Source organism: Dendropsophus ebraccatus, chromosome 9 (assembly GCF_027789765.1).
Source record: "Dendropsophus ebraccatus isolate aDenEbr1 chromosome 9, aDenEbr1.pat, whole genome shotgun sequence".
Classification (NCBI taxonomy): Eukaryota; Metazoa; Chordata; class Amphibia; order Anura; family Hylidae; genus Dendropsophus; species Dendropsophus ebraccatus.
Genome location: NC_091462.1, coordinates 105065578 through 105092077, shown reverse-complemented (window position 1 = coordinate 105092077; position 26500 = coordinate 105065578). Strand labels below are relative to the sequence as shown.

The 26500-nt window shown below is 43.5% G+C and overlaps 1 protein-coding gene and 1 long non-coding RNA gene across 4 annotated transcripts in view; one reads left to right on the top strand and one right to left on the bottom strand.

Moving 5' to 3' along the window:
- Positions 1 to 26500, top strand: part of CACNA1H (calcium voltage-gated channel subunit alpha1 H) — a 440438-nt gene that overhangs the window by 393893 nt on the left and 20045 nt on the right. For all 3 annotated transcript variants that reach the window (XM_069984196.1, XM_069984197.1, XM_069984195.1), the window contains exons 24-27: positions 1002 to 1091; positions 1938 to 2130; positions 22494 to 22645; positions 24600 to 24709. In XM_069984196.1, coding sequence (XP_069840297.1) covers positions 1002 to 1091; positions 1938 to 2130; positions 22494 to 22645; positions 24600 to 24709 — 545 coding nt within the window. The remainder of the gene's footprint in view (positions 1 to 1001; positions 1092 to 1937; positions 2131 to 22493; positions 22646 to 24599; positions 24710 to 26500) is intronic.
- On the bottom strand, positions 329 to 18750 carry LOC138801406 (uncharacterized). The gene is made up of 3 exons (XR_011364614.1): positions 18173 to 18750; positions 1931 to 2111; positions 329 to 498 (listed from the first exon to the last, which is right to left on the bottom strand). It is a non-coding gene; the product is annotated as an uncharacterized lncRNA (long non-coding RNA).

Sequence of the window (26500 nt, the reverse complement as noted above, 5' to 3'; positions counted from 1 at the left end):
AGCCTAAGTCAATGAGTCTGGACGCAGTGTTGGATACGATTTAGTTGATGACCTTTTCAGTCAGGCAAATCCCACTGCACTAAGTTACTTTACATACAAAGTTCAGCGACTTCTTTCCAGGCTCGGATTGCTATTGGAAAGCACCCCAGAGCGTCACTGAAGCATGCAGCATAATGATATTGGTTCCCAGTCAATGAGCAGGCCGCAGTTGCATGAATATTATTAGTCCATATGGCTATGCTGCAGTAAAATACACAATAAAATGCAAGAACCAATGTAGAAATGGGAAGAAATACTCATTTAATGACATTTTTACAGCACCAAGAGATAAGGCTTTATTTAGTTACTTGAGCTTCTCGTTCTGTTCTAACCAGTCATCCCTTTAGTCAATATTTGTTTGGATTTTTCATTCACTTCAATGACAGGAAAATTCTTACCACTATTGACATCAATGGTACAGCATCAATATTTCCACCAGATTTATCCACTGGGCGTATTCTGTTTACAAGCAAAAAATAAATGTCAGGTTGGTGGGAGTCTCAGCTCTGTGCCTGCTGTTTTTTTCATAAAGGCTGAATGGAGCCGTAAAGCTCATGCCATTCTTAAGGCCCCATTACACCAAGCGATTATCGGCCAATTATCGTCTGTAACGGACGATAATCACTTTGTGTAATAGCTAGTGTTAAAAGGCAACGATCAGCCGACATGCACAATGTCGTCTGATTCTTTTCTTTCAACGTGTGGAAAAAAATTACAACAATAACAACAGTCTGCTGGGCTGGGTGTTGGATTTTCCTGCAGCGCCCCTAGAGGGAAAATGAAACATTACACATATGATAATTGGCTGTTAGAGATGGCAAACATCTATCACCATTTTCCAGCTGTTATCCCCAGTGTTATCATCTCCTTATGACTGCTTTATGACGATACGTCTTACAATAATTATTTTGTTCTGCTCATTTGTTAACCTCTTCTCCTGTGTCCTTCTCGTTTCTCTTAAGGCCCTCATGTCGCTTTTTGTTCTGTCATCCAAAGATGGCTGGGTGAACATCATGTACGATGGGCTTGACGCAGTGGCCACCGATGTTCAGGTAGAACCATGAATGAATACATTGAGCTGGGGGAGGGGTATTTTATTGTTCTATAAAGGTGTACTACTGTTACAGATGTTAGTAGTCTCCTTACACAGTAGAAGAACTCAGCTGTGGCCTTTGGTCATGAAGATCCTTGGTGGCCTCCAATATCCTTATAATTTACTGTAGGACAGTATATGTAACTGGGGTAGTCAATTAATGGGTCTTCTATACGTCCAAGTCTGCTACAGGGAGAACTGGATAATATATTGAATAACACCCCCAATACTTCCTATATCTACTGTGGTCATCAGTCTTGTCAAAGTCTTTGCTTAAAAGGTTTGCAAACTAGCTCTCCCCTAGGTGGCACTAGAAAGACACTTTTCTACCTTCCGGAGGAGAGCTAATTTGCATATTGTTCCCATGGATCATTTCCAAATTGGTCTCATCAATAAGAACCAGTATTCTCCACCTAAAATACATCAACATTATAATTTTATGTCATGGGTATTTTTGGGTGTTTCAACCAATTATGTACGGTATAGAGAAGGATGGAAAGCCAATGTATAGCTATATTTTGTTCATCACTGGAGAAATGACTATGCTGTATAAGTGGATAGAGTCTGTGCATTGGGTACAAACAGACTAACCCAGAGTTTTCCAAGGTGTTGCAAAACCACAACTCTGAGCAAGCATTTACAGTGTCCAGCTGTGAAAGCATGCTGGGTGTTGTAGTTTTGCAACAATTGGAAAACCTCAGGTTGGGGAACTCTGGACTAACCAGTGACAGGTCACTACAATGGGTTATCTCCATGGACGTCAGACTCTATATTGTATAACAGCCATGTTTCCATTACCTTGCAGCCAGTTCGGAACCATAACCCATGGATGCTGCTGTACTTCATCTCATTCCTCCTCATCGTCAGCTTCTTTGTGCTTAACATGTTCGTGGGCGTGGTGGTGGAGAACTTTCACAAGTGCCGCCAGCACCAGGAGGCTGAGGAGGCCCGACGTAGGGAGGAGAAACGGCAGCGACGCCTGGAGAAAAAGCGCAGGAGTAAGGCGTTGTATATGTCTGGTCGGTAGACTGTTTACCAAAGAATCTTTCTGAGCCCTGCCTGCCACCGTAGCCTAACTAGAGCTTAAGCTACGTAGAGAACTCATAGTGCGGCCGACTCAAGGAAACCCTTTTGAGATGGAAACAGGATGCAACCGAGTAGTCAGTTATTGAGGGGGACCGGGTGACATACAGAAGTTTTCTTTCTTTTTTTAATTTCAATTTTCTAGCTTAACTGTTTTCACCAAAAAGTTATTATTTCTACGAAGCGTAGGGCAACGGTGGAGCGATCAATGACAACCATGGTAATCAGTGCCTAGATCAGTCACAGTTTTGAGGGCCAGTGTTTGTAAATTATTCCATTGGCCATCATGGTTAGACCATGGTTTCCATGGGTAAAATCACCAGTTTTAAAAAGATCATCAGGGGCCTTCATTTTTATTAGTATCCACGAATCTCATTGGGTTCATTGGAGATGGGGTGTACTTTCATCACAGCCCTGGATCGGGAACCACTTGGTTGGGACATTACTGGAGGTTTGACCTTCTGAACCCCAATAATTTGACCTTGTCAGAAGATGGAATGCCCCTTTATTTTAAGACCCTAAGGGCCATATTACACGGAGCGATAATAGGCTAAATCAGGTCTATTTGGCCTATTATTGCTCTGTGTAATAGAGACAACGACCAGCCTGATTGTGTCTTTAGGTCGATGGCTATGATTGAATAAACTGTTCATACATTACTTCTCCAAGCTCCCAGTCTTCTCCTGACCTCTGCTCACTTCCCGATGCCGATGCTGTAGCTTTGAAGTGGTCTCTGAGCTGACAGGCCACTCAGCCAATCACCTGTATAGGATCAGTGCTGCACACCTCTGCCTTAAATTGTAAAGCCGGTGCTCAGTGGTAACTGGGTTCTTCAACCATAAGTCTTGTATAGGAGAAAACCACGGCACTCGATGTTGCAAGAATAAGTGAGGGTTTTTATTTAGCAAATAGATACAAGGTATTTACTCCGACCGTACATAAGAAATGCAAGAGACGAGACCAATAACATATAGTGCGACGTTTCGGTCCGCTATGGACCTTCCTCAGGCAATGGGGTCTCTCATGTGCTATATGCAGGGAGAAGGGTCAGTGGAGTGTCACTCTCCACACTCCACCGACCCTTCTCCCTGCATATAGCACATGAGAGACCCCATTGCCTGAGGAAGGTCCATAGCGGACCGAAACGTTGCACTATATGTTATTGGTCTCATCTCTTGCATTTCTTATGTACGGTCGGAGTAAATACCTTGTATCCATTTGCTAAATAAAAACCCTCACTTATTCTTGCAACATCGAGTGCCGTGGTTTTCTCCTATACTCAGCCAATCACCGGCCACTGCGGACCTGGCCAGTGATTGGCTGAGCGGCCAGTCAGCTCAGAGACCACTATGAAGCTACAGCCGTGGCGCCGGGAAGCAGGCAGAGGGCAGGAGAAGACAGGGAGCGTGGGGGGGGGGGGTTTATAACAGTTTAGGGCAAGAACTGCACTGACATCACTAACGATCTCCATGCAGCCCCTGTTAAACGATCATCGAGCTCAGTAAATGAGCACCAATCTAGAATGACACTGGTTTACATTATTGATTGGACTGCCCTAAAGGTCCAATTAGACGGGCTGATGGCGGCCCAATCAATAATTGGTGGCCAATGATTTTGGTGTCGGAACTAAAGACACGATTAGACTTAGGGCCCTATTAAAAGGAGCGATAATCGATCAAATCAGGACGATTCGGCTGATTATTGCTCCGTGTAATAGAGACAACGATCACCCAATGACAACGATCATCGGCTGATCGTTGTCTCTATTACACGGAGCAATAATAAACCAAATTGTCCTGATTCCATCGATTATCGCTCCTTTTAATAGGGCCCTAAGTCTAACTGAGGCTACCAGATTAGCACAGTGCATAAGTACTGGTACAATGTACAAATTTCTTTTCGGCCCATCATGTAAAGTGGGGCAACAACATATCCATGTCAGTGTGTCTGTATCATATGGCTGATCTCTTAGGACTAGATGTTTTATATGTTGTGGAGTTACGATATATCCATTATTAGGAGATTTATCTAATATGCTTAAGCCCCCGACCTAAGCTTATATGCAATGAGCCCAATGCAAGGCACCACTCTATCTTGCATTGCTGCTTTACTAAACTGAAATCTGCACCCAGCGGCCAGTTTGGTCAGCCCCACTCCCACCCCCTAAACTGCATGTATTAATATCCCCCACTAAACCTGACCTTCCCCCTGAATGATGCAGAATGCCACCCGTTATGTATCTCTGCCAGACGCAGGAGATGGTGGCGTATAACACAAGTGCGTCACTCGTGGCCTTTGATGACTGACACTCACTCTGCCGCCTTTTCCTCTCAAACCTCTGTAGATGCAACTAGAATGTAGAATGTGAGCGCATGTCCCTGCATGCAAAACCCAGGCTGCATGTGGAACGTAGGCCGAGCAGAGAAACTCCAATGATAGCATTGCATCAATGCACTGACTTTACTGTGTTACATTTTTGGGGATCCCAACAATCTTAATTCCAACATTTTGATGATATTTTTTGATTGATATTATTGAGCATTATTATTGCTGTAAATATTTGGGCTGAGTCACCAGTGATGTCATAATGGCAGATTAATGATGTCACCGAATATGGGACAATCTGCCATTCACCCAAGGGCCAGAAATCGGTAGAGGGGATTTCACTTGGTTTCCACCACAAGGCTGCTTCTGGAGCCTTCCGCTGCTGTACCGGACACATCCCAAGTGCCCCTCTGGTATAGAGCTACATTGGCAAAGTGTTGATAAGTCTGAATTCGCCGATTATGGGGTGATTGTATGACCTGATGATCAAGCTGGGAATGAAGAATCTTACATGATCGGAAGAGTTTAATATAGTCCCAGTAGTCATTGTTGATCAATTGTGGATCTGCTTCCTGACTAGTATTGGTTAGAGAATATGGTTAGATGCTATGTAAGTGAATGCCTGTAGAAGATTGGTTGGGGCCTATACAGTTTACCAGCACAAAAGAACTTGGCATCTTAAAAAGCACCATAGAATTAAAGGGGTATTCCATGGAAAACTAACTTGTCCCCTATTCACAGGATAAGTAAGGGATTGAGCTCTTTACCCCCTGGCGATCTGCAGATCGGCCCATGGCTCCTTTGTTTTGAATAGAACCGTGGGTACAGCACGTGACCTGCAGCTCTATTCATTCCTATGTAGCCGTTGGAAAGTACCAAGTGCTAAACTCGACTCGGCTCCATAGGAATGAATAGAGCTGCGGGTCACATGTTGTACCCGCAGCTGTATTCAAAACAAAGGATCCAGGGGCCGATCTGGAGATCGCTGGGGGGCACAAAAGTTGGACCCCCTGTGCTCTCTTACTTGTGCCCATCCTGTGGGTTTTCTTGTAATTTCACAGAAAGGCCGATGTCAGTTAAGTTCATCCCAGCCCGTACTGCAGTTGAATTAAGATGCTGGAGCCGCACTTTCCATTGTGTGGACTGTCAGTGTTGTGTGTCCGCTATTCAATGAAAATGGGCTGTAAAAAAATTGACGTCAGTTTTTTGTGCGGCCGCTAGGAATCCAAGCCGGGGTGTATACAATGTGTAAACACTCCGGCCGGGATTCCCTCTTTTCTATTAATCACGGCCGTCATTGCAATTTTCAACTATGGCCGTAATTAATAGAAAAGATAAGTTGTGTGAACAGAGCCTTAAAGTGTCACTGTCGTTACAATTTTTTTTTTGCAGAAATCAATAGTACAGGCGATTTTAAGAAACTTTGTAATTGGGTTTATTAGCCGAAAAATGAATTTTTATCACGAAAAAGCAGTTTGAAGCTCTCCCCTTGTCTTCATGTTTTTCCTATGGAGAGAGAGAGAGATGAGGCACCTAAACAGGACAACAAAGAGTTAATTTACAGCTACATCACCAGGCTTTTTTCTCTGATGTCACCACTGACCTCTCTGACCTCTGAATAGCACTCTGAATAGCTCCCCCGCTGTGTAATCCTGTTCTCTGCTCTCTGCTGCGACTGATCTCGCTCCTTCCTCCTCCCCCCTCCATAGCACAGACAGGATCCGACTGATGAGAAAGAGTCGAGATTTCCTGATTCTGAGCAGTGGATGACAGAAAGGAGAGGAGGGGGGGGACCTGGGAAAAGTCTTTCTGAATGCAGATAATGGCATATTTGCCTAATAAACCCAACTACAAAGTTTCTTAAAATCGCCTGGACTATTGATTTCTGCAAAAAAAAAAAAAAATTAACGACAGTGACTCTTTAAATTGTATTGACCACTTACAAAAAAGATGCCATCACTGGTATCCATGTTTTGCTAGTAGCCCCAGTGAAGCATCCAACTTCTCCAGCCGACGGGAGTCAAATGCCAAGCATTTGGTTTTAGAGAACACTGCCGAACCAGAAGAGTTCGGCAAGTCCACTCAACACTATCTTTGAGTTGTGTCTGAAATCGAAGTCAACAGAGTTGAGCACACACAACCAATGGACTATGGTTTACTTATCATGTCAACCCTTTAAGTGGTAGGGAGATTGGACCGGCGTGTGATTGCCTTGGCCTGACCCCTGTGTGTATTTGGTGCCGGAAGGGTTGGACTGGGAGAACATTGATTGTAATTATCTGCAGAACCAACCTGTTCATACATCAGCCGGGATCGTCAATCTTTATTAGTGCATACAATGGAATGCATGGTCTGTTATCTCTAAAATTACTAGACCGGCATTCTGAGATGCCATTACCGTGAGGGATTTCAGGGCGAGTCATTAATATCCAAATAAAGCGGCGGTTGTGTATGTAATTTAAGGTCACTTCTCCAGCAGTCTCCCAGGGTTCGCCTATGGAGAAGAGCTTCGCCGCGTGATACTATGTGGATGATTGTCTTTGGAATGTGTTTATTGTAGAGAGGCCTGAGATGTAATGGGATAAGACTGGCACGACTGCACAAGACAATGCCGCAGGACAGCCTTCAAATAACAAAGCCTAAAAACGTATTTCACCATGTCCACCAGGAAGAAAAAAACAATTGTGAGAAATTATCCTAAATATGTTGAAGGGTTCCCCAGACAAGCAGCCGCAATACGTTTAGTGCAGGGTGAGTGCCTCCAAGCAAGGGCAGGACGACAGTATCTAAGTGGCAGAGGGAATAGGAGACTTGATTGGTTTTGATTTTAACCTTATGAATCTCCTTCTCCCACTTACAGACCATTTGCGTTCAGTCTTTAACCCCTTCATGTAGTGGAGGCGCACGGATTACTGTGAGCTCCTAGAACACATAATGTAAAAATTGACATATTGTATATCTAGTGAGAAGAAGACAAGGCCCACCAGCAAATTGCTGAGTGTTTCAGGACATCTCTGGCTTTATGTACCGATCCTGCAGGAAAAGTCATAGTTTGTCATCGCTCTAAACTAATAAAAACGTAAGAACATCCAGTAATCCAATCCAATACTACAGGAAACCCCTACAGAAAAGTCAGCATGGGAGAGCCCTTCTCTAGACCCTTTTGAGGGGAGTGGTTTATATATAACAGCATGGCTAAACATATTTAGACCCCCTGTAGTAATAACAGGCCCCAGGCATAGGCACCTTCATAGGCAGGGGTAAAATTAATGTGGAATTCCAGCCAGTCCATGGGAGGGACACCTGCCCCGCCCATCCAATGACTCCACCTGTGATTAGAGATCTAAATGAAGTAAAGTGCTTTGTTTGACCTGCGATCCACTCCTCCAGCCGCTGTCCTTTCAGCGCTGCGCCACTCCCTGCCACTCCTCCCAGGATGCCAGGGAAAAAGCTGGATCCAATCCTGGGAAACCGCACCCAGTTTCCCAGGATTGGATAGAGCTTTCGGGAGTGGAGCAGCACTGAAAGGCCGGCGGCATGAGGAGCAATTCGCTCATCTCTACCTGTGATCATGTTCAGTGGTAGGAACAGGAAACGGGTATTGAATAGAGATGAGCGAACCGGGTTCGAGTCGATCTAAACCCGAACGTTCGGCATTTGATTAGCTGGGGCTGCTGAACTTGGATAAAGCTCTAAGGTTGTCTGGAAAACATGGATACAGCCAATGACTATATCCATGTTTTCCACATAGCCTTAGGGCTTTATCCAACTTCAACAGCCACCGCTAATCAAATGCCGAAAGTTCGGGTTCGGATCAACTCGAGTATGCTCCAGGTTCGCTCATCTCTAGTATTGAACATAACATCACAGGAAGTCAATAGATCCCAAGCAGAGTGGTCATGTGACTGAGCCTGAGAACACAAAAAGAGCTAGAAATAATGAAAGTGTATACAGACTATACAACACCCACAGAAGTCAACTCAATGCTAGTTTATTGAAAAGTCCCAAACAACCCTGTTAAAACATCTCTAAAAATGTAAATTTGGGCCATCTGAATTTCAGATCTTTTAGGCTGTGGTCCATCTGCATTTCAGTTATTTTTAGCTATAAATCTTCTTTAGATCTTCCGAATTTTTGTTCTTCCGGGCCTTGGTTGATTGTTTTTCATCTTCTTTAAACCTTCTCAGTTTTTGTTTATCCGGGCCTTGGTTGGTTGTTTTTGATCTTCTTTAGATCTTATGAGTTTTTGTTCTTCCGGGCCTCGGTTGGTTGGTTGGTTTGTTGTTTTCTTCCGGGCCTTGGTTGGTTGTTTTTGATCTTCTTTAGATCTTCTGAGTTTTTGTTCATCCGGGCCTTGGTTGTTTTTAATCTTCTTTAGATCTTCTGAGTTTTTGTTCTTCCGGGCCTTGGTTGGTTGTTTTTGATCTTCTTTAGATCTTCTGAGTTTTTTTTCTTCTGGGCCTTGGTTGGTTGGTTTGTTGTTTTCTTCCGGGCCTTGGTTGGTTGTTTTTGATCTACTTTAGATCTTCTGAGTTTTTGTTCTTCCAGGCCTTGGTTGGTTGTTTTTCATCCTCTTTAAACCTTCTCAGTTTTTGTTTATCCAGGCCTTAGTTGGTTGTTTTTGATCTACTTTAGATCTTCTGAGTTTTTGTTCTTCTGGGCCTCGGTTGGTTGTTTTTGATCTGCTTTAGATCTTCTGAGTTTTTATTCATCCGGGCCTTGGTTGGTTGTTTTTGTGAGCTATACTGTATATCTTCTGAGCTATGAATGGTTAGCTTAGATTCTGGTTCTATGGTTCTTGGGTTCTTCTAAAGGCCCTGTTACACCAAGTAATTATTGGCCCTATTTGGTTGATTATCGGCCATAATGGACGATAATTGCTTGGTCTAATAGCTCCTGTAGAAAGGCAACGATCAGTCAACATGCAGCTAATCCTTGTCTTTCAACATTTGTTTATAAACATGTTGAAAAAAACTAGAACAATAGTTCTACTGGCCTTCACTCCCGCAGCTCCCCACAGCTCCATGAGGAGCAAGCGAGCGCTAATCCGACAGGTCGGTGCACAATTGGTCCTAAACATCAGCCCATGTAATAGGACCCTTTTAGGGACAATTCGCAGAGTGTTAAATGTTGCTTTAGATCTTCTGAGCTTCTAGTCTTCTACAGTTTGGGTCTTTCTAAGGTTTGCGTCTCTGTATCTTCTGAGCTCTGAATATTTTTAGTGTTGGGTCTTTAAACATTTGTTCTCATCAGCTTTGGTTCTTCTAAGGTTTAGTTCTTAAGAGCTTTGAATCTGAGTGTTGCTTCATACAAGTTTTCAATCTTCTGAGCTTCAAATGTTTTTAGCTTTGGATCTTCTGCACATTTGTTGTAATGAGCCTTAGTTCTTCTAAGGTTTGGGTCTTTTGAGCTTTGTGAATTACAAGCTTTGGTTCTTCTACGTTTTTGAACCTCTCACCGCTAAATGTTGTTAGGAATTTGGAATTTGTAAACTATGTTTTTATATTTTTGAGCTTTCAAGCTTCTGAGCTTTGCTTCTTCTAATAATTTGGTCTTTCAATCTTTCAATCTTCTGAGCTTTGCTTTTTTTAAAGTTTGGGTGTCATGATCTTCTGAGCTTTTACTGTTTGATCTTCTAAACATTGGTTTTCATGAGTTTTGGTTCCTCTGAGCTGTAGATTATAAGCTATTGTCTTCTGTACACATGGCATCCCACACAATATAGGGGTTATCCAGCGCTGCAAAAACATGGCCACTTTTGTTCCATTGAAGTAAATGGAGCTTAATTGCAAACCACACCTGACCTGGAGAGGGGGAAATGTGGCCATGTTTTTGTAGCGCTGGATAACCCCTTTAAACTATATTCCAGCATGTTTCTGAATTACACATTTTTGCAACGCAATATTTGTGGACGCACTGATTCATGTAATGGCACCTTCTTGTCCTATAACTCTGTCTTACTACAAATAGCTTCTGTATATCTGCAGTAACATTCTTGTCAGGGTTGTGGAATAGAATTCACAGTTGGCTTATTTAATACAGATCTGTTCCTTTATTCATAGTGACAGCGGCATCACACTTAATCAGTAAACACTTTAGTGATAGCCCTCTACCAGACCAACCTGTACAATGCCTTAAAGGGACAATCTAGACACATATACCAGAATATGCCCAAGTTATACCAGCATGCTCCTTATCACTACGGTACATACAGGAGATGTATAATGTATAGCCGCTGTATATATACAATTATAAACGGGAGATTCCCAGATTATACCAGCTGTACATATATATATATATATATATATATATATATATATATATATATACACATGAGATCCCCAGGTTATACCAGCTGTACATATATAATTATATACAGGAGATCCCCAGGTTATATCAGCTGTACATATATAATTATATACAGGAGGTACCCAGGTGATACCAGCTGTACATATACAATTATATACAGGAGATACCCAGGTTATACCAACTGTACATAGATAATTATATACAGGAGATCCCCAGGTTATACCAGCTGTACATATATAATTATATACAGGAGACACCCAGGTTATACCAACTGTACATAGATAATTATATACAGGAGATCCCCAGGTTATACCAGCTGTACATATATAATTATATACAGGAGACACCCAGGTTATACCAGCTTTACATATATAATTATATACAGGAGATACCCAGGTTATACCAGCTGTACATATATAATTATATACAGGAGATACCCAGGTTATACCAGCTGTACATATACAATTATATACAGGAGATACCCAGGTTATACCAGCTGTACATAGATAATTATATACAGGAGATACCCAGGTTATACCTGCTGTACATATATAGTTATATACAGGAGATACCCAGGTTACACCAGTATGCTGTCTATAAATTGGATGTGACTGATATAAATCCCGATTACCCATACATCCCCTGACATCAGTTCACCCGTCATGTTGATAATGTGTTGTGTACTAGTTTATCTTCGGCTTCTGTATATAACCCGGTGGCAGAATATATCTTGATTCCTTCGCTTATTTTGCGCCTTGCTGAATGGAGGCAGAAAATGTCAGATTTAAATGCAGGAACACTCAGTATAACTTTCCACAATCAGAGGATTATTCATCACGTCAGTATTGTCTAAGGCAGGAGAAAAAAAACATCAGATATTGACTCTGTAAAAGTGGAGCATGGCCTGGAAAATCCACCGCCAGCCGCCAGAAATACCATTGTTTTCTAAGAATAATTCCTCAATCGTTTGTTTTTAATTCCCGAATTCGTGAGCCGCATTGTCTCCTCTTCAATAGCTGACGCCCTCCATGTGCTTTCTTACTAAACGGCCCCTAAGACACAAATAAAGCAGTCGGCTGCCGCACATTTATCTCCCTGGGATTATTTACACCATTGTCACTTAGTAAATAGCCGAGCGCTGAGCACAACCATTATCCTCACTTGACGGGAGGAAAAAAAGTTTCCTCTTTTGTCAATTCTTCATCTCCTTTTAGTTCTCAAGATGAATCCCATTCCGTAGCATTGAATGGACGGTGGTCTACAACACAATGGCTGCTGGATTATATTTGCTGCGTTTTCACCCCTACGGCTAAGGCCACGGGTAAACCGATATCAGGCTCTTCTATCGTTATCGACAAGTCTGGCACTACTATGAGGATCCTTCTTGTTATAAAGGGCCATTGTAGTCATTCTGATAGAAAACATTAAAAGGAAGACCAAGAGTCTTCAAGCCTTAAAGGAGAAGTCTGGCCGGCACTGCAGTTATTTTTGGGAAAAGCTGGGGCAGGGGGGAACATTATACCACCACTACTTACCAGTCCCCAGGCCTGTCCAGCGCTGGATCACCGCTCTGAGACCTCCGGCCTCTGGGATCTTCTTCTCAGCCAACGTCATGACCTTGCTGATTGACAGTCTGCTTATCCAGTCAGAGACTGGGGCGGGACAACGCTCCAGTCACTTATTGGCTGAGCAGGAAACATGGCCACTTTCTTCCAGAGACAGCACCACTCTTGTCTCCAGTTTGGGTACAGGTTTACAAAACATGGCCACTTTTCCCCCTACTGTTGTCTCCAGTTCAGGTGCGGTTTGCAATTAAGCTCCATTTACTTCAATAGAACTGAGTTTCAAAACCCCACCCAAACTGGAGACTACAGTAGGGGGAAAGTGGCCATGTTTTTGTAGCGCTGGATAACCCCTTTAATTGTAAACCATACCTGAACTGGAGACAAGAGCCATGTTGTCTCTGGAAGAAAGCGGGCATGTTTTTGTAGCGCTGGATAACCCCTTTAACATGACTGGAGTTGTATCTGTAGGAACATGTACTAGAATGGGGCCAACTATGGCCCGACTACTCTTGATAAAGCAAGACTTGAACCAACGGTCCATGGGGTGACTATGGACTAGTTGTAGAGACATCCCATGATGGTGGCCCTGTAATATCAGTTTACTGACTCCCATAATAGGACTTCATTCTATTTAATCCCCGATCCTGGCCTCGTGACCGGTTTGATGACATTACCGTCCACTTCTGGTAACACAATAATCCACATCACACGTCTTCACCTGTTTCCATTCCAACTCAATCACATTTCCGCGGGAGTCGATTTGCAGAGGTTCTTCGAGGCAGCATGTTCCATAAAAAGAATCGATCCATTCTCACCGGGAATATCATCAGCTTGCCCAACGTGGATGACAACATTAGATTAACCCTTTTGTACTTGAACAGCATCTTCTTTCAGCATACAATGAAATCTTTCAATTCGACATTTGATAATCCAGAATTTTTTTCCCCAAACAAAGCATTCGGAATGTTACCACGCTGTACATTGGTTCATGCCTTCTTAAACATGGCGGACAGCTCCAGGTTCCCCTTACAATGGATGGATCACTGCCTTCTTATCACAAAATGTGGAGTTGAATTTTGAGAACTGACTCCAGGGTGTTGCCATATTGGATTCAGCAACAAGTACCCCATCTTCTGTCCCTTCTATGTCTGTGCAGCAGCACTGACAGGAGCCGATGTGCCTCGCAGGTTAGAGGTCACAGGACTGAAGTCAGCCGTGATTGGCTGCTATGGGCAACAAAGAACATTCTTACTGTAAGACTGATCTACCCTAAAGTATTACAACGTTGCAGAACTTTTTGTTACGCATTAGTTAAATATTGTTGACACAAAACAGGATATACCCCCAAGTATTCTTCCCATTGGTGAAGTCTCTTGCATTTTAAAGGAAAACATTAATGCTACTTATTATATGTTTTCAGGCCGTCTCGGTGTCATTCACTTCAGTGCAATACCACTTATGACCTGTAGACAAGTGTGGCGCTGTTTGCTGAAGAAAGCAGCCATGTTTTTCTAATCCAGGCCAACCCCTTTCAGTGAGATATTCAGTTCTCTGAAACTTCTTAGCAGTATTACAGGAAGGTTTTAGGCATTAAGCACGGACGCGGCCTCTGTCGTATCTGAACCGCTTTTAATGAAGGCTCGGACAAGTGACGGATTGATATAGATTTCGCTGTAGAAAAAAAGAGAACGATTTTCTCCCAGTTAATGGCGCTGTCAAACCTGTGTCAAATATTTTTGGACAGAATTGCTCCAGGATATCGCAATTTTATAAGGAGAGGCAAGCACTTTAGATTTATAGGGGAATGACGTTTATTTTATATTATTTTTCTTTTTGTGCTATATATATATATATATATATATATATATATATAATTTTCAGTTCATATTCTCATCAACATGTGATAATGTCTCTGGAATTTCTATAGGATTTAATGAGTCTTCATTTATAGACAGGCCAAGCTACCAAGGGCATCAGTGCCGTACTGCCAGATTCTCAACTTACAGTACATTGGTGGGGTGGACTTTATATCTAAACGGGGTAAGGGCACACTGTCCTGTTGACAAGGTGACTTGAGTGCTTTTACTGCTGTTATTAGAGAGAGTACCCTCCATGATGCACAGCTATATCCAACTGAACTGCTGAGATGAGAGGGAAGCCTTGATTTACCTTTTAGGGACAGTGTGGATCTTCTAGAGAATTGAGACAGACTCACAGATTGGAGGCACCCTTCCCAGACTCTCTCTATCTCAGCACTATGTAAGCCCCACACCCACCTACTATATCCCTTGGTCTTGGTGCTTTTCTTACTAGAGATGGACTGAGTACAACATACAGTAAATGGCAGGTTGCATGGGATGGAGACCCCTAGTTGACCAGACTTTTTTTCTGTGTAAGGAGTCAATTTTTGTAAATTAACTAATTTACAAAAATTTAGGGAATCACTTAGGCTATGTCTGAAACAACAGTGACCATTGAAGAACAATGAGAAGCAATGCCAAAGGGGAGATCACTGTAGCTGTTGTTGGCCTACTTGAAAGAGGGAGAAACACCTGTCCCACAGTGAAAACATACTGTTCTACTACCCCACAAGGAATAAAAAGGGTTAAAAAGATTTCACCCTTTGGTCCCAGTACAAGGGGTTTAGCGGTATGGGCTAACATCTTGAGAAGAGGCCATCTAAGTAGCAATCTCCCTGAGGCCTCCACCATATGGAAGCTTCAACTACACTCCCCATGGATGTGTTATAGCAAATACTAGTCACCAGTATATAGAGGTATTATTCGGGCACTGTATTCAGGATAGTATTAAGTTCTTCCAATCATCAGAAATATCCGGAACTGACCCAGCTTATCACCAAAACCTAAGAAAAGTCTGAATGCATGGACTCTGAGGCTGTGTTCACACATTCACATTTTTGTTGCCTTTCTTTGTTTACATCATTAGAGCCTAATTGAGTTTGCAGACTCTAATAGACTTCATCATGTGGTCCGCATTACCAAGCTTCATCATTTGATCAGCATTACCAGGCTTCATCATGTGATCAGCATTACCAGGCTTTATCATGTGTTCGCCATTACCAGGCTTTATCATGTGATCAGCATTACCAGGCTTCATCGTGTCATCAGCATTACCAGGCTTCATCATGTGATCAGCATTACCAGGCTTCATCATGTGATCAGCATTACCAGGCTTCATCATGTGATCAGCATTACCAGGCTTCATCATGTGATCAGCATTACCAGGCTTCATCATGTGATCAGCATTACCAGGCTTCATCATGTGATCAGCATTACCAGGCTTCATCATGTCATCAGCATTGCCAGGCTTTATCATGTGATCAGCACTACCAGGCTTCATCTTGTGATCAGCATTGCCAGGCTTTATAATCTGCTCAGCATTACCAGGCTTCATCATCTGCTCAGAATTACCAGGCTTCAACATGTGATCAGCATTACCAGGTTTCATCATGTTATCAGCATTACCAAGCTTTAGCAGAGTATTTATGACAAGAAAAACATTAGTGATGAAGCCTGGTAATGTTGATAACTTAGCAAAGCCCTGACAATATTGCAGATCCAACATAAATCTACTAGGTTCTAACTTTGTAACCAAAGAAATGCAACAAAACTGCAAATGTGCAAACTCAGCTAAGGCTACAGTTAACTAAATTGCACAGACTTTTTAGGAGTCAGACTTCAAAAATGTCCTGGCTTAGGCACTGCGGTCAAAGAGTTACTGGCTGAAAGGTGGCCGTACAAATTAGACTTGCGTCAGCCAAACCTATCAGTTTCGTCAGGCTTAGACCACCATCAGATGTGTATTATGTGTTCTGCCAAGATTCGTCCATCAGATTTCTGGAAGAAAAAAGGATCGGACATGTTGACTTTCACATCTGTCTATCTATGACAGGGATGGGGAACCTTGTGCCCTTCAGCTATTGCAAAACTACAATTCCCGTCATGGCTTTGGCTGTCCAGGCATAATGGGAATTGTAGTTTTCCGACAGCTGGAGGGCCTAAGGTTCCCCATCCCTGGTCTATAAGAACAAACGCATGCTTGTCCGAACAAAGTGTACATGTGTATAAGGAGGTCAGGATTCAAGAGGAGTAGCTTTAGGCCGAATGTTTATTTGGCCATTTCTAGTTGTGCAGTAGGCTGACTCAGAAAGATGTGTTAAGTGTGGTGGAGTCCTTTGTGTTGTGGTGTTCAATGGTACCCATGTTTTTTGGGAGCATGCTGTACTTACATGGCTGTGCCACACGGAGATGTGACCATGAATAGTCACGTAGGGAAAGTAGAATGGGACTCAAGGAAACTGCAAGTTCTCCAACCTTCCACAGTATGTAGGTGGCTAATCTGTGGATCAAACCAAAATGTTGGAGGGAGGGATAGCTTGGCTTGATGCCGAAGGAGTCGATAAGTCATAGAACAGCCACCCTAATGTCTATATCTGAGGTGTACACAATGAAAAAATATAGTTGAGTATTAGGAGGCTCTGAGATCTGCTCTACCTCCTCCTCCTCGGCTACGTCTCCACCGCAGAGCGTGCAGCCTGTGACATGCGTTGCATGACTTGGCTTTTGTGTTACAGTATGCATGAGTGTCTTTTAATGGACCTGGCGAAGTAATCATTGGATCTAGTTGACCCAGGCAAGGATCTGCAATTTTTGGTCTTAACCTCAGGCTGGCCATTCAGGGTGCAATGGTGTTCAAAAGATTAAAGGAAGATTTAGAGGCCAATGATAATTTTACAATTTTTTGAGTAAGAACCACGATGGACACCATGGACTACCATGTACCATGGACATACGGCACACCGATGAGTTATAACAATGTTCCAGCACATAACTGGAAGAGACAGAAGATTAGTCAAGTTATGTGCTGATGGCCCCTTCCTCCACCTCCTTACCAGAAGCCAATGACAGCCTCTACGTGGTTGCCATATTGGCGGGGTAATGTGGTTAGACAGCTGGCCAAATGATTGCATGGGATAAAATCCTTCTTCTTCAGTGAATACCTTGGTGAATCTTCCTTTATCTTGACAAAAAATGTATTGTTTTACCAACCCTAAATTGCCTATAGTTACTTAGCTGGTAATTTTCACCCTTCCATATCCACATTTAACATTCATGGTTGGCTTGGCCAAACATGAATCTAAGGGCCCTATTCCACCAAACGATTATCGTTTGCATATCATTAACGATTAACGATCTCAAACGACCACTATTGCGAAAGACCTGAAAACGTTCACTCATTTCCATTGAACGATAATCGTTACTTATGATCGTAATTGCGATCGTTTTTTCTTCGCTATTTAGTCGCTATTGCATTCGTATCTATTGCGAACGACCGAACGATGTCTTATTCAACGCGAACGATTTGCGAACGAGCAACGATAAAAATAGGTCCAGGTCTTTTAAAGCGATCAACGATTTCTCGTTCGGTCGTTAATCGTTAACTGCATTTCAACCGAACGATTATCGTTTAGATTCGAACGATTTAACGATAATCTGAACGATAATCGTCCAGTGGAATAGGGCCCTAAGAGACGAGTTGACAGTAACCTTTTTTTTGGTTAAAGATCCAACATGGCTAATATACCAACATGGCCACATATACCTCATTGGAATCTACCCTCTAAGGTTGACCTTACTCTGGGCTCTCCATCCTTGCCACGTGATGTGGACACCTTGCCCGTCAATAGATCTAGTGATCATTGTCGCCATCTTACTGTATTGTTGTCTTGTTTACTAACCATTGTCTACATGAGTTTAGAGGTTCCGTAAATCCATAGGTTCCTCTAGTAAGCCGAGATTGTATCTAGGACATCCAAAGAAGGGTCAGGGTTGGGCATAATTATTACAGGGTACGGTAGTCAGTGCCCAGGTGCTAGGACGCCCTCCAGTCTGATATCACAGGAGCCGATTATCTCTTCTATTTAGCGGTGAAGTAAAATGATGATAATCAGGCGGAGGAGCTTTCATCTCTTTTGGGTAATTACTCCTCTTTTTATCTACTCCAGAGCATTAAAAATACATTATATCTGAGCTGTTATCCCACCACAGAAGGTTAAGGAGATCAAACGATGGAGCTTTTATGCTCGTCCTGTAAAATACTGTAAATGTCTGGAGGTCCGGAGAGAATTCTGATGTTCTCAACCCTCAGATGACAAGAAAAATAGGAATGATAATGGGTGAGGTAACATGGTGATAGAAGTAAACAGAAAAATGGGAAAATCCGCCATCTATAAGGAGTGCGAAGGATACAGCTCTGAAGTCTTATGTATGAGCCACTGTGTATGGTGCCGAAGGGGAATAGAGACCAGGGGGGGATTTATCAAACATGGTGTAAAGTGAAACTGGCCCAGTTGCCCCTAGCAACCAATCAGATTGCACCTTTCATTTTCCAAAGAGCCTGTGAGGAATGAAAGGAGGAATCTGATTGGTTGCTAGGGGCAACTGAGACAGTTTCACTTTACACCATGTTTGATAAATCTATATCTTCACACTCTATAGCAGGGATGGGGAACCTTTGGACCTCCATTTGTTGCAAAACTACAATTCCCATCAGCCAAAGGCTGTCCAGGCATGATGGGAATTGTAGTTTTGCAATAGCTGGAGGGCCGAAGGTTCCCCATTCCTGGTCTACAGTGTACACCTCCACAGTCTACAGTGTACACCTCCACAGTCTACAGTGTACACCTCCACAGTCTATAGTGTACACCTCCACAGTCTATAGTGTACACCTCCACAGTCTATAGTGCACACCTCCACAGTCTATAGTGTACACCTCCACAGTCTATAGTGTACACCACCACAGTCTATAGTGCACACCACCACAGTCTATAGTGTACACCTCCACAGTCTATAGTGTACACCTCCACAGTCTATAATGTGCTCCTCCACAGTCTATAGTGTACACCTCCACAGTCTATAGTGCACACCTCCACAGTCTATAGTGTACACCTCCACAGTCTATAGTGTACACCTCCACAGTCTATAGTGCACACCACCACAGTCTATAGTGTACACCTCCACAGTCTATAGTGTACACCTCCACAGTCTATAATGTGCTCCTCCACAGTCTATAGTGTACACCTCCAGTCTATAGTGCACACCACCACAGTCTATAGTGTACACCTCCACAGTCTACAGTGTACACCTCCACAGTCTATAGTGTACACCTCCACAGTCTACAGTGTACACCTCCACAGTCTACAGTGTACACCTCCACAGTCTATAGTGTACACCTCCACAGTCTACAATGTACACCTCCACAGTCTACAGTGTACACCTCCACAGTCTATAGTGTACACCTCCACAGTCTACAGTGTACACCTCCACAGTCTATAGTGTACACCTCCACAGTCTTCAGTGCACACCTCCACAGTCTACAGTGTACACCTCCACAGTCTATAGTGTACACCTCCACAGTCTATAGTGTACACCTCCACAGTCTATAGTGTACACCTCCACAGTCTATAGTGCACACCTCCACAGTCTATAGTGCACACCTCCACAGTCTATAGTGTACACCTCCACAGTCTATAGTGTACACCTCCACAGTCTATAGTGTACACCTCCACAGTCTATAGTGTACACCTCCACAGTCTTATAAGTGAACATCTCCACACAATAATATCACAATGTCCAGAGCAGCAGCAAATCCCCATAGAAAACCTCTCCTGCTCTGGACAGTTCCTGACATGGACAGAGGTGGCAGCAGAGAGCACTGTGTCAGACTGGGAAGAATACACCACTTCCTGCAGAACCTACAGCAGCTGATAAGTACTGGAGGACTGGAGATTTTTAAATAGAAGTAAATTACAAATCTATATAACTTTCTGGCACCAGTTAATTTGAAAGAAAAAAAACAAACATTTAGCCGGAGTTCCCCTTGTTCCCCGAACTGCATGTAATATTTGTGTAGAATTGTTCCCCTGCTGCTTGGTCTCATAGCAGCTGCCATGGCCATGGGTCACCCCCAGAAGTACACAGTCCTACCAGGGCACTACTCCATAGTCCTAAAACTGAACACAACAGCTACTTTCCCCCTGCCCAATATCTGCTCTTGCTCTGGTGTAGCCATTTGGGCCAAGGCAGTCATGCAGCGGACTATGGCAGATCAGGGCATGACCCCCACCATGTGAAGGGTTGTAAGGCTCATGCACTAACACACAAGCCTCCCCCTCCCTGAGCCTTCATGAACCTTGGAGAACACATCAAGGCCCAAGCCGAGCTCCTCTGCCAGCTGGAGCCCCATTCAGGCTTCTGAACGGCCCGTGTTGATCTGGATGTGGGTGCTTGCCGGCACTATGTTTATACATGGCACTGATCTGCGGCGGCAATGACATGTCGTGTTCCCTGTCAATGTGATGCCATTCTTCCTGGAGAGATACTTGAGAATATTTGCAGGGTTATTTTCGGAGGCATTCACAGGAGCGATGTATTTCTGGAAATGTTTAGATTGGACATCGGCTTTTTTTCTTTTTCGTCCACTTGAGCCAAGTTTCTGATGCTTGTTTGTCTGGGGACATTAACTGCATAGATGCCAGTGTAGTCTAAGGCCGTACACAGTGGGCATAAAATAAACATCGATGAGTAATGCCGAACTGCTTAGATTTAGCCATGACAGCTAGGTGTGGCCTTACCCTAAAAAACTGCTTTTTGGGAGCCTAACCCTCATATTATACCATCCAGAGAGCCCAGTGAATAGTGCCAATCAAACTGTCCCCCTTTGCACCGCTATAAATAATAGTACCATATATAGTACCCCTAAATTTAAAGCAGTATTCCACTCAAACAAAACTTTTGATATGTTGCTGCCCATGGTGAGACTAATAATTCCTTCCATACTTATTATTATCTGTTCAGTCTCCTTCCCCTAGTTCTCAGCTGCTGCTTTCTCCAAAAGACACAAAAATCTGTGTGAGCTTTTCTCTCTGTCTCCCCCCTCCCTTCTGAGACGGCTGATGTAAACATGTCCCTGACTGGCTGTATCTGCATCATCGTAGCATCTTTATAATGCTGGGAGGGTTATTCTGAGGTCAATTTGCTGATGGCCTCACTGTGAATAACCCTCCCAGCATTACAAAGAATCTACAATGTTGCAGATAAAGCCTTCCAGGGATTTCTTTACATCTGTCTCAGAAAGATGCCAACTATAGTGCCACATGAATAGTGCCATTTAGAGAGTCTACAATGCTCATTGCCGACAGGGTTACTGTGTCATCCAGATTGAGCCCATGGAGTGCTCCCATGAATGATACCATTTAGAATGCTACCCAAAGCTTCCCCATGTATAGTACCACGCAGAGTGCATCAATGAATTGTGCCATTTAAAGACGCCCCATGAAGAGAACCATATAACTAATACCAATTACAGCGCCCCCATGAATAGTGTCATCCACCACATCCAGCGTGACTAGGGATGAGCGAACCGGCCGAGGTTCTGGTTTGTATGAACCTGAACTATTGCCTTCTGATTCCTGCTGTCTGCCCGCTCCGTGGAGAGGTTGGATACAGCCTGAGGACCGCCTAGAAAACTAGGATACAGCCTATGGCTATGGCTGTATCCCAGTTTTCCAGGCGGTCCTCAAGGTTGTATCCACCCTCTCCACAGAGCGGGCAGACAGCGGGATTCAGAACCCGAACCTTGGCCGGTTCGCTCATCCCTAACCGTGACTGTGCCATACCAAGCAGCATCATTATATAAGAACAGACTTACCACCTACCAGTAGTAGCTGACTGCACATCTGGGCAGATTGATGATTATGTACAACTGACCATAACACACACAACAGACACAGCAGAGCTGAGCGCAGGTAAATCTACTACATTATCACAGTGCACAAACACATTGAGCTCTGCCACATTCCTGGGGTAACCTGCTAACACAGGATTATAATGGGGCAGTTTTTAGGATAGCCTAGCCCTAGATTCTGTCTCCTGTGTTTATCTGTCCGTCCGTCCGCCATCGGTGAATGCCAGCTGTCTGTGCTCTTTGATATCTGACCTTAACAGTTTCCTTGCCGAACTGATAATATTTTACTTTTTGGCTCTTACATTTTCACACAGAGGCCCAGAGGAGACCGTACTACGCCGACTACTCCCCAACACGGAAATACATACACTCCCTGTGCACCAGCCACTACCTGGACCTCTTCATCACCTTCATCATTGGGATCAATGTTATCACCATGTCTATGGAGCACTACAACCAACCCAAGGTAGGTAGCGAGCAAGACTATGGGGGAGATTTATCAACCATGGTGTAACGTGAAACTGGCTCAATTGCCCCTAGCAACCAATCAGATTTCACTTTCAGTAATCACCATTGGGCTACCACAGCTCAGAATGAGCATTTAGTAATCTTATCAAGTCAAGAAGAGATGGAGAGGTGGCGGTGCTTCCTCCACTGAACTGTAAGAGACTTATACTGGCTTCACCATCTCCATAGTTCTTATAGACTAGTAAAGAGGACCACTTGTGGGATGGGACTCCATGAATGAGTCGGATCATAAAGAACAGATTGTCTGTCACCTTCTTGAGCTGATCACAGAGATCAGGGTAGTTCATGTGGTTGGTAGAAAGGCTAGTTATGTTGGATGGTGGTTACTCTATAGCCCCTATTACACAGGGCGAAAACAGGGAGAAACCAAGTGCCAACCTGTCCAGTGCTCACTTGCTCTTCGTTCCCCACTTGAGCCAGGGGGCCAGGGGAGGGCTGCCCGGGTGATCGCTAGATCGTCCTGGCAGCCCATAGAAGATAGCGCTGGTTTGCTGCCACCGCTGCTATTGCACAGAGCGATGGCAGCAGATCGCTGCTATCGGGATCGTTAAGCGTTCAACATGTTGAAAGACAACGATCAGCTGACATCATGCATGTTGGCTGATCCTTGTCTTCTATTATGCTCCGTTTACACGGAGCGATAATTCGCCCGATTGTACGATTAACGATTTCAAAGTAACGATTTTTTTTTATAACGATCAGCGTTTAGACGGAACGATATATCGTACGTAAAAATAGTTTTGCGATCGTTTTGCGATCACCTAAGCCTATCTCGCACATAGGTTAAATCGGTGAACGACTGTTTACACGGAACGATCTGCGAATTTTTTGCGAACGACCAACGACGATTTGAGAACATGTTCAAAGATCAAAATGAACGATTTCTCGCTCGTTGCTTGATCGTTCGCTGTGTTTTCACGTACGATTATCTTTCGAATTCGATCGTTATCGTGCAAATTCGCACGATAATCGTTCTGTGTAAACGCAGCATTACACAAGACAATTATAGTCTGTAACGGCCAATAATCGTTTCGTGTAATAGTTGCTTAACACTGGAAAATAGGGTCTAGGGCTTAAAGGACACCAGAGTACCAAAGACTAGGGCCACACACCTTTGGATACATGAAAAAGAAAGTGGCCCATCTTGAGGGTTCTTCAAAGCCGCCCTGAGGTTTTCAGCTCCTGACAACAAGAAACCCTGGTACTGTAAATTTCTTCAAAAATAGCCAGTAACTAGAGCTGAGCGAACCTGGAGCATGCTCAAGTCCATCCGAACCCGAACTTTCGGCATTTGATTAGCGGTGGCTGCTGAAGTTGGATAAAGCCCTAAGGCTATGTGGAAAACATGGATATAGTCATTGGCTGCATCCATGTTTTCCAGACAACCTTAGAGCTTTATCCAAGTTCAGCAGCCCCAGCTAATCAAATGCCGATCGTTCGGGTTCGGATGGACTCGAAACCCGAACCAGGTTTGCTCATCTCTACCAGTGACCTAAGAGTAATGGATCTGATTTCTTGAACATCTCCCGGCATTTTAGATCTCCTGGCATCCAGATCACCATCAAGACACCATGTCAGTGCCAGAGTCCCCATTCTTATTCGACCATGTTGTCATGCATAATTCATGTAGCCTTTCATGTCGGATTACATAAATGATCCTGCCAATCCATCTGCTTCTCATAATATATTGGCCTCATTTGCTGTTTTTGAAGTGTTTGGCCAGACGATAACAAACAAGAAGAGAACAGAAGAACAAGTTCTGGTGCGATTACACACATCCTCTCTAAAAGTGGGGTCACATGGTTCAAGGAAGGGTTTAATCTCAGCTAAAGCAGATGGGATCATGTTTATGTGAGAATAGCTAATCTCTGCCTGTTCATGTTCTCTCCTAGTCCCTGGAGGAGGCTTTGAAATACTGTAACTACGTCTTCACCATCGTCTTTGTGTTCGAAGCTCTCCTCAAGCTGGTTGCCTTTGGATTTAGAAGATTCTTTAAAGACAGGTACAGTGCAACTTACAGATCACAGCCAAAATGGAAGGATTAAAGGGGGATTCCAGTCATAGCTGATATTTACATTAGAAGACCACAAATGACATCTTCTGTTCTATAATACTGCCCCCTATGTGACAAAATATAATTACTATAATACTGCTCTTATATACAGGAATATATATACTATAATACTGCTCCTATATACCAGAATATAACTACTATAATACTGCTCCTGTATACAAGAATATTACTACTATAATACTGTTCCTATATATAAGAATATAACTACTATAATACTGCCCTCTATATACAAGAATAGAACTACTATAATACTGCCCTCTATATACAAGGATATAACTACTATATCATCGAGACTTTTCATAGATGACTGGCATTCCTCTTTAGTTTGCCCTATACTATGTACTTATATATAATGGACACTACTAATAAGTGATTGTAGATTTTATGATTTGCAGACTTTATTTCTGTCAGTTTTTGCTTTATTGCACAATATAAGAAACTAAAAATCCATGTTGGGCATCTTAGGGTATGTTCACACAACGGAATCAGCTCGGAATTTCAAGCGGTGTTCGCACCGCGAACCCTACATGAAGTGCCGTCTGTCCCATTGATTTGATAGGATGTCTCACCTGCATTCCGCCATCCGTCCAAAAATTTGACATGTGAACATACCCTTATTCCTGGGCCTGGTTTGTTCCTGTGTCCTCTATGATGAACGGTATGACAGAACTGCTGGGCACACATGGAGAGGCAGTGGTAAAGGGGGGGGGTAGGTATTATTTTTGGCTATGACTATTCGGCTGCAGTGGTCTTTGAATACTCACCTTTGCAGCACTATCCCCCCCCCTCCGCCTTCTTCCGCTGTGCAGTATATAGTACCGCAGGGGGTCTCTCCATATTGTAGTTTCTTTATGCCTCTATTACCATTGAATACAGTTTATAGGTAACTGAGCTCTTTGTGAAGCCGAGAGGAATATCATCAGAGCTGTCTGTGCCGGGGAAGATGCCATGAGTCACTAACCTTTTTATTATCCGAATCACCCCTGAGCGGTTACACAGCGGAGCAGAGGATGGCGGCACAGCGCTGAGACAGGGTTTAGTGCGTGCCGAAAAGGCACCTTGAGACGGTAAATGCTGTGAATAAATACTTGAGCTTTGTAAAATAAGATGTGTAACACCCGGATTATCAAAACCTACAGGATTCTACTGACGTCACCTACAGCTTCCGAAAAAATGGTATTGGTATTAGTAACGTGGAGCCCACCTGGCATCCATCACAAGTATATGGTAGTTCTACTGCTGGGACTCCTTCATATTTAAAGGGAACCTTCTGCCCTCCAGCTGTTGCAAAACTACAATTCCCATCATGCCTGGACAGCCGAGGGCTGTCCAGGCATGATGGGAATTGTAGTTTTGCAATAGCTGTAGGGACAGCGGTTCCCCATCCTTGCTTTACAGAATAGAATGAGTATTTCTATACTTACCTAACAATAGATAATACATTTTGGAGGATCTGTAGGGGTAGTGCAGTGTAAAACATTTTTCACTAAATAACACACTTTACAAAGTTATACAACATTGTAATGTGTGTTATTTAAGTGAATGGCCCCCTTCCCCATGTCCCCCGCGGACCCGGAAGTGTGATACACTTTACTTACAGAATCACTGTCGACCCCGGACGCCATCTTGGGACAATCACATCATCTTCAGGAGGCTGGCCTGACTGCTCCGGCCCTCCCTCATGCCGGTCCCCCTCCAGCGCGTCATCAGCTGCTCAGC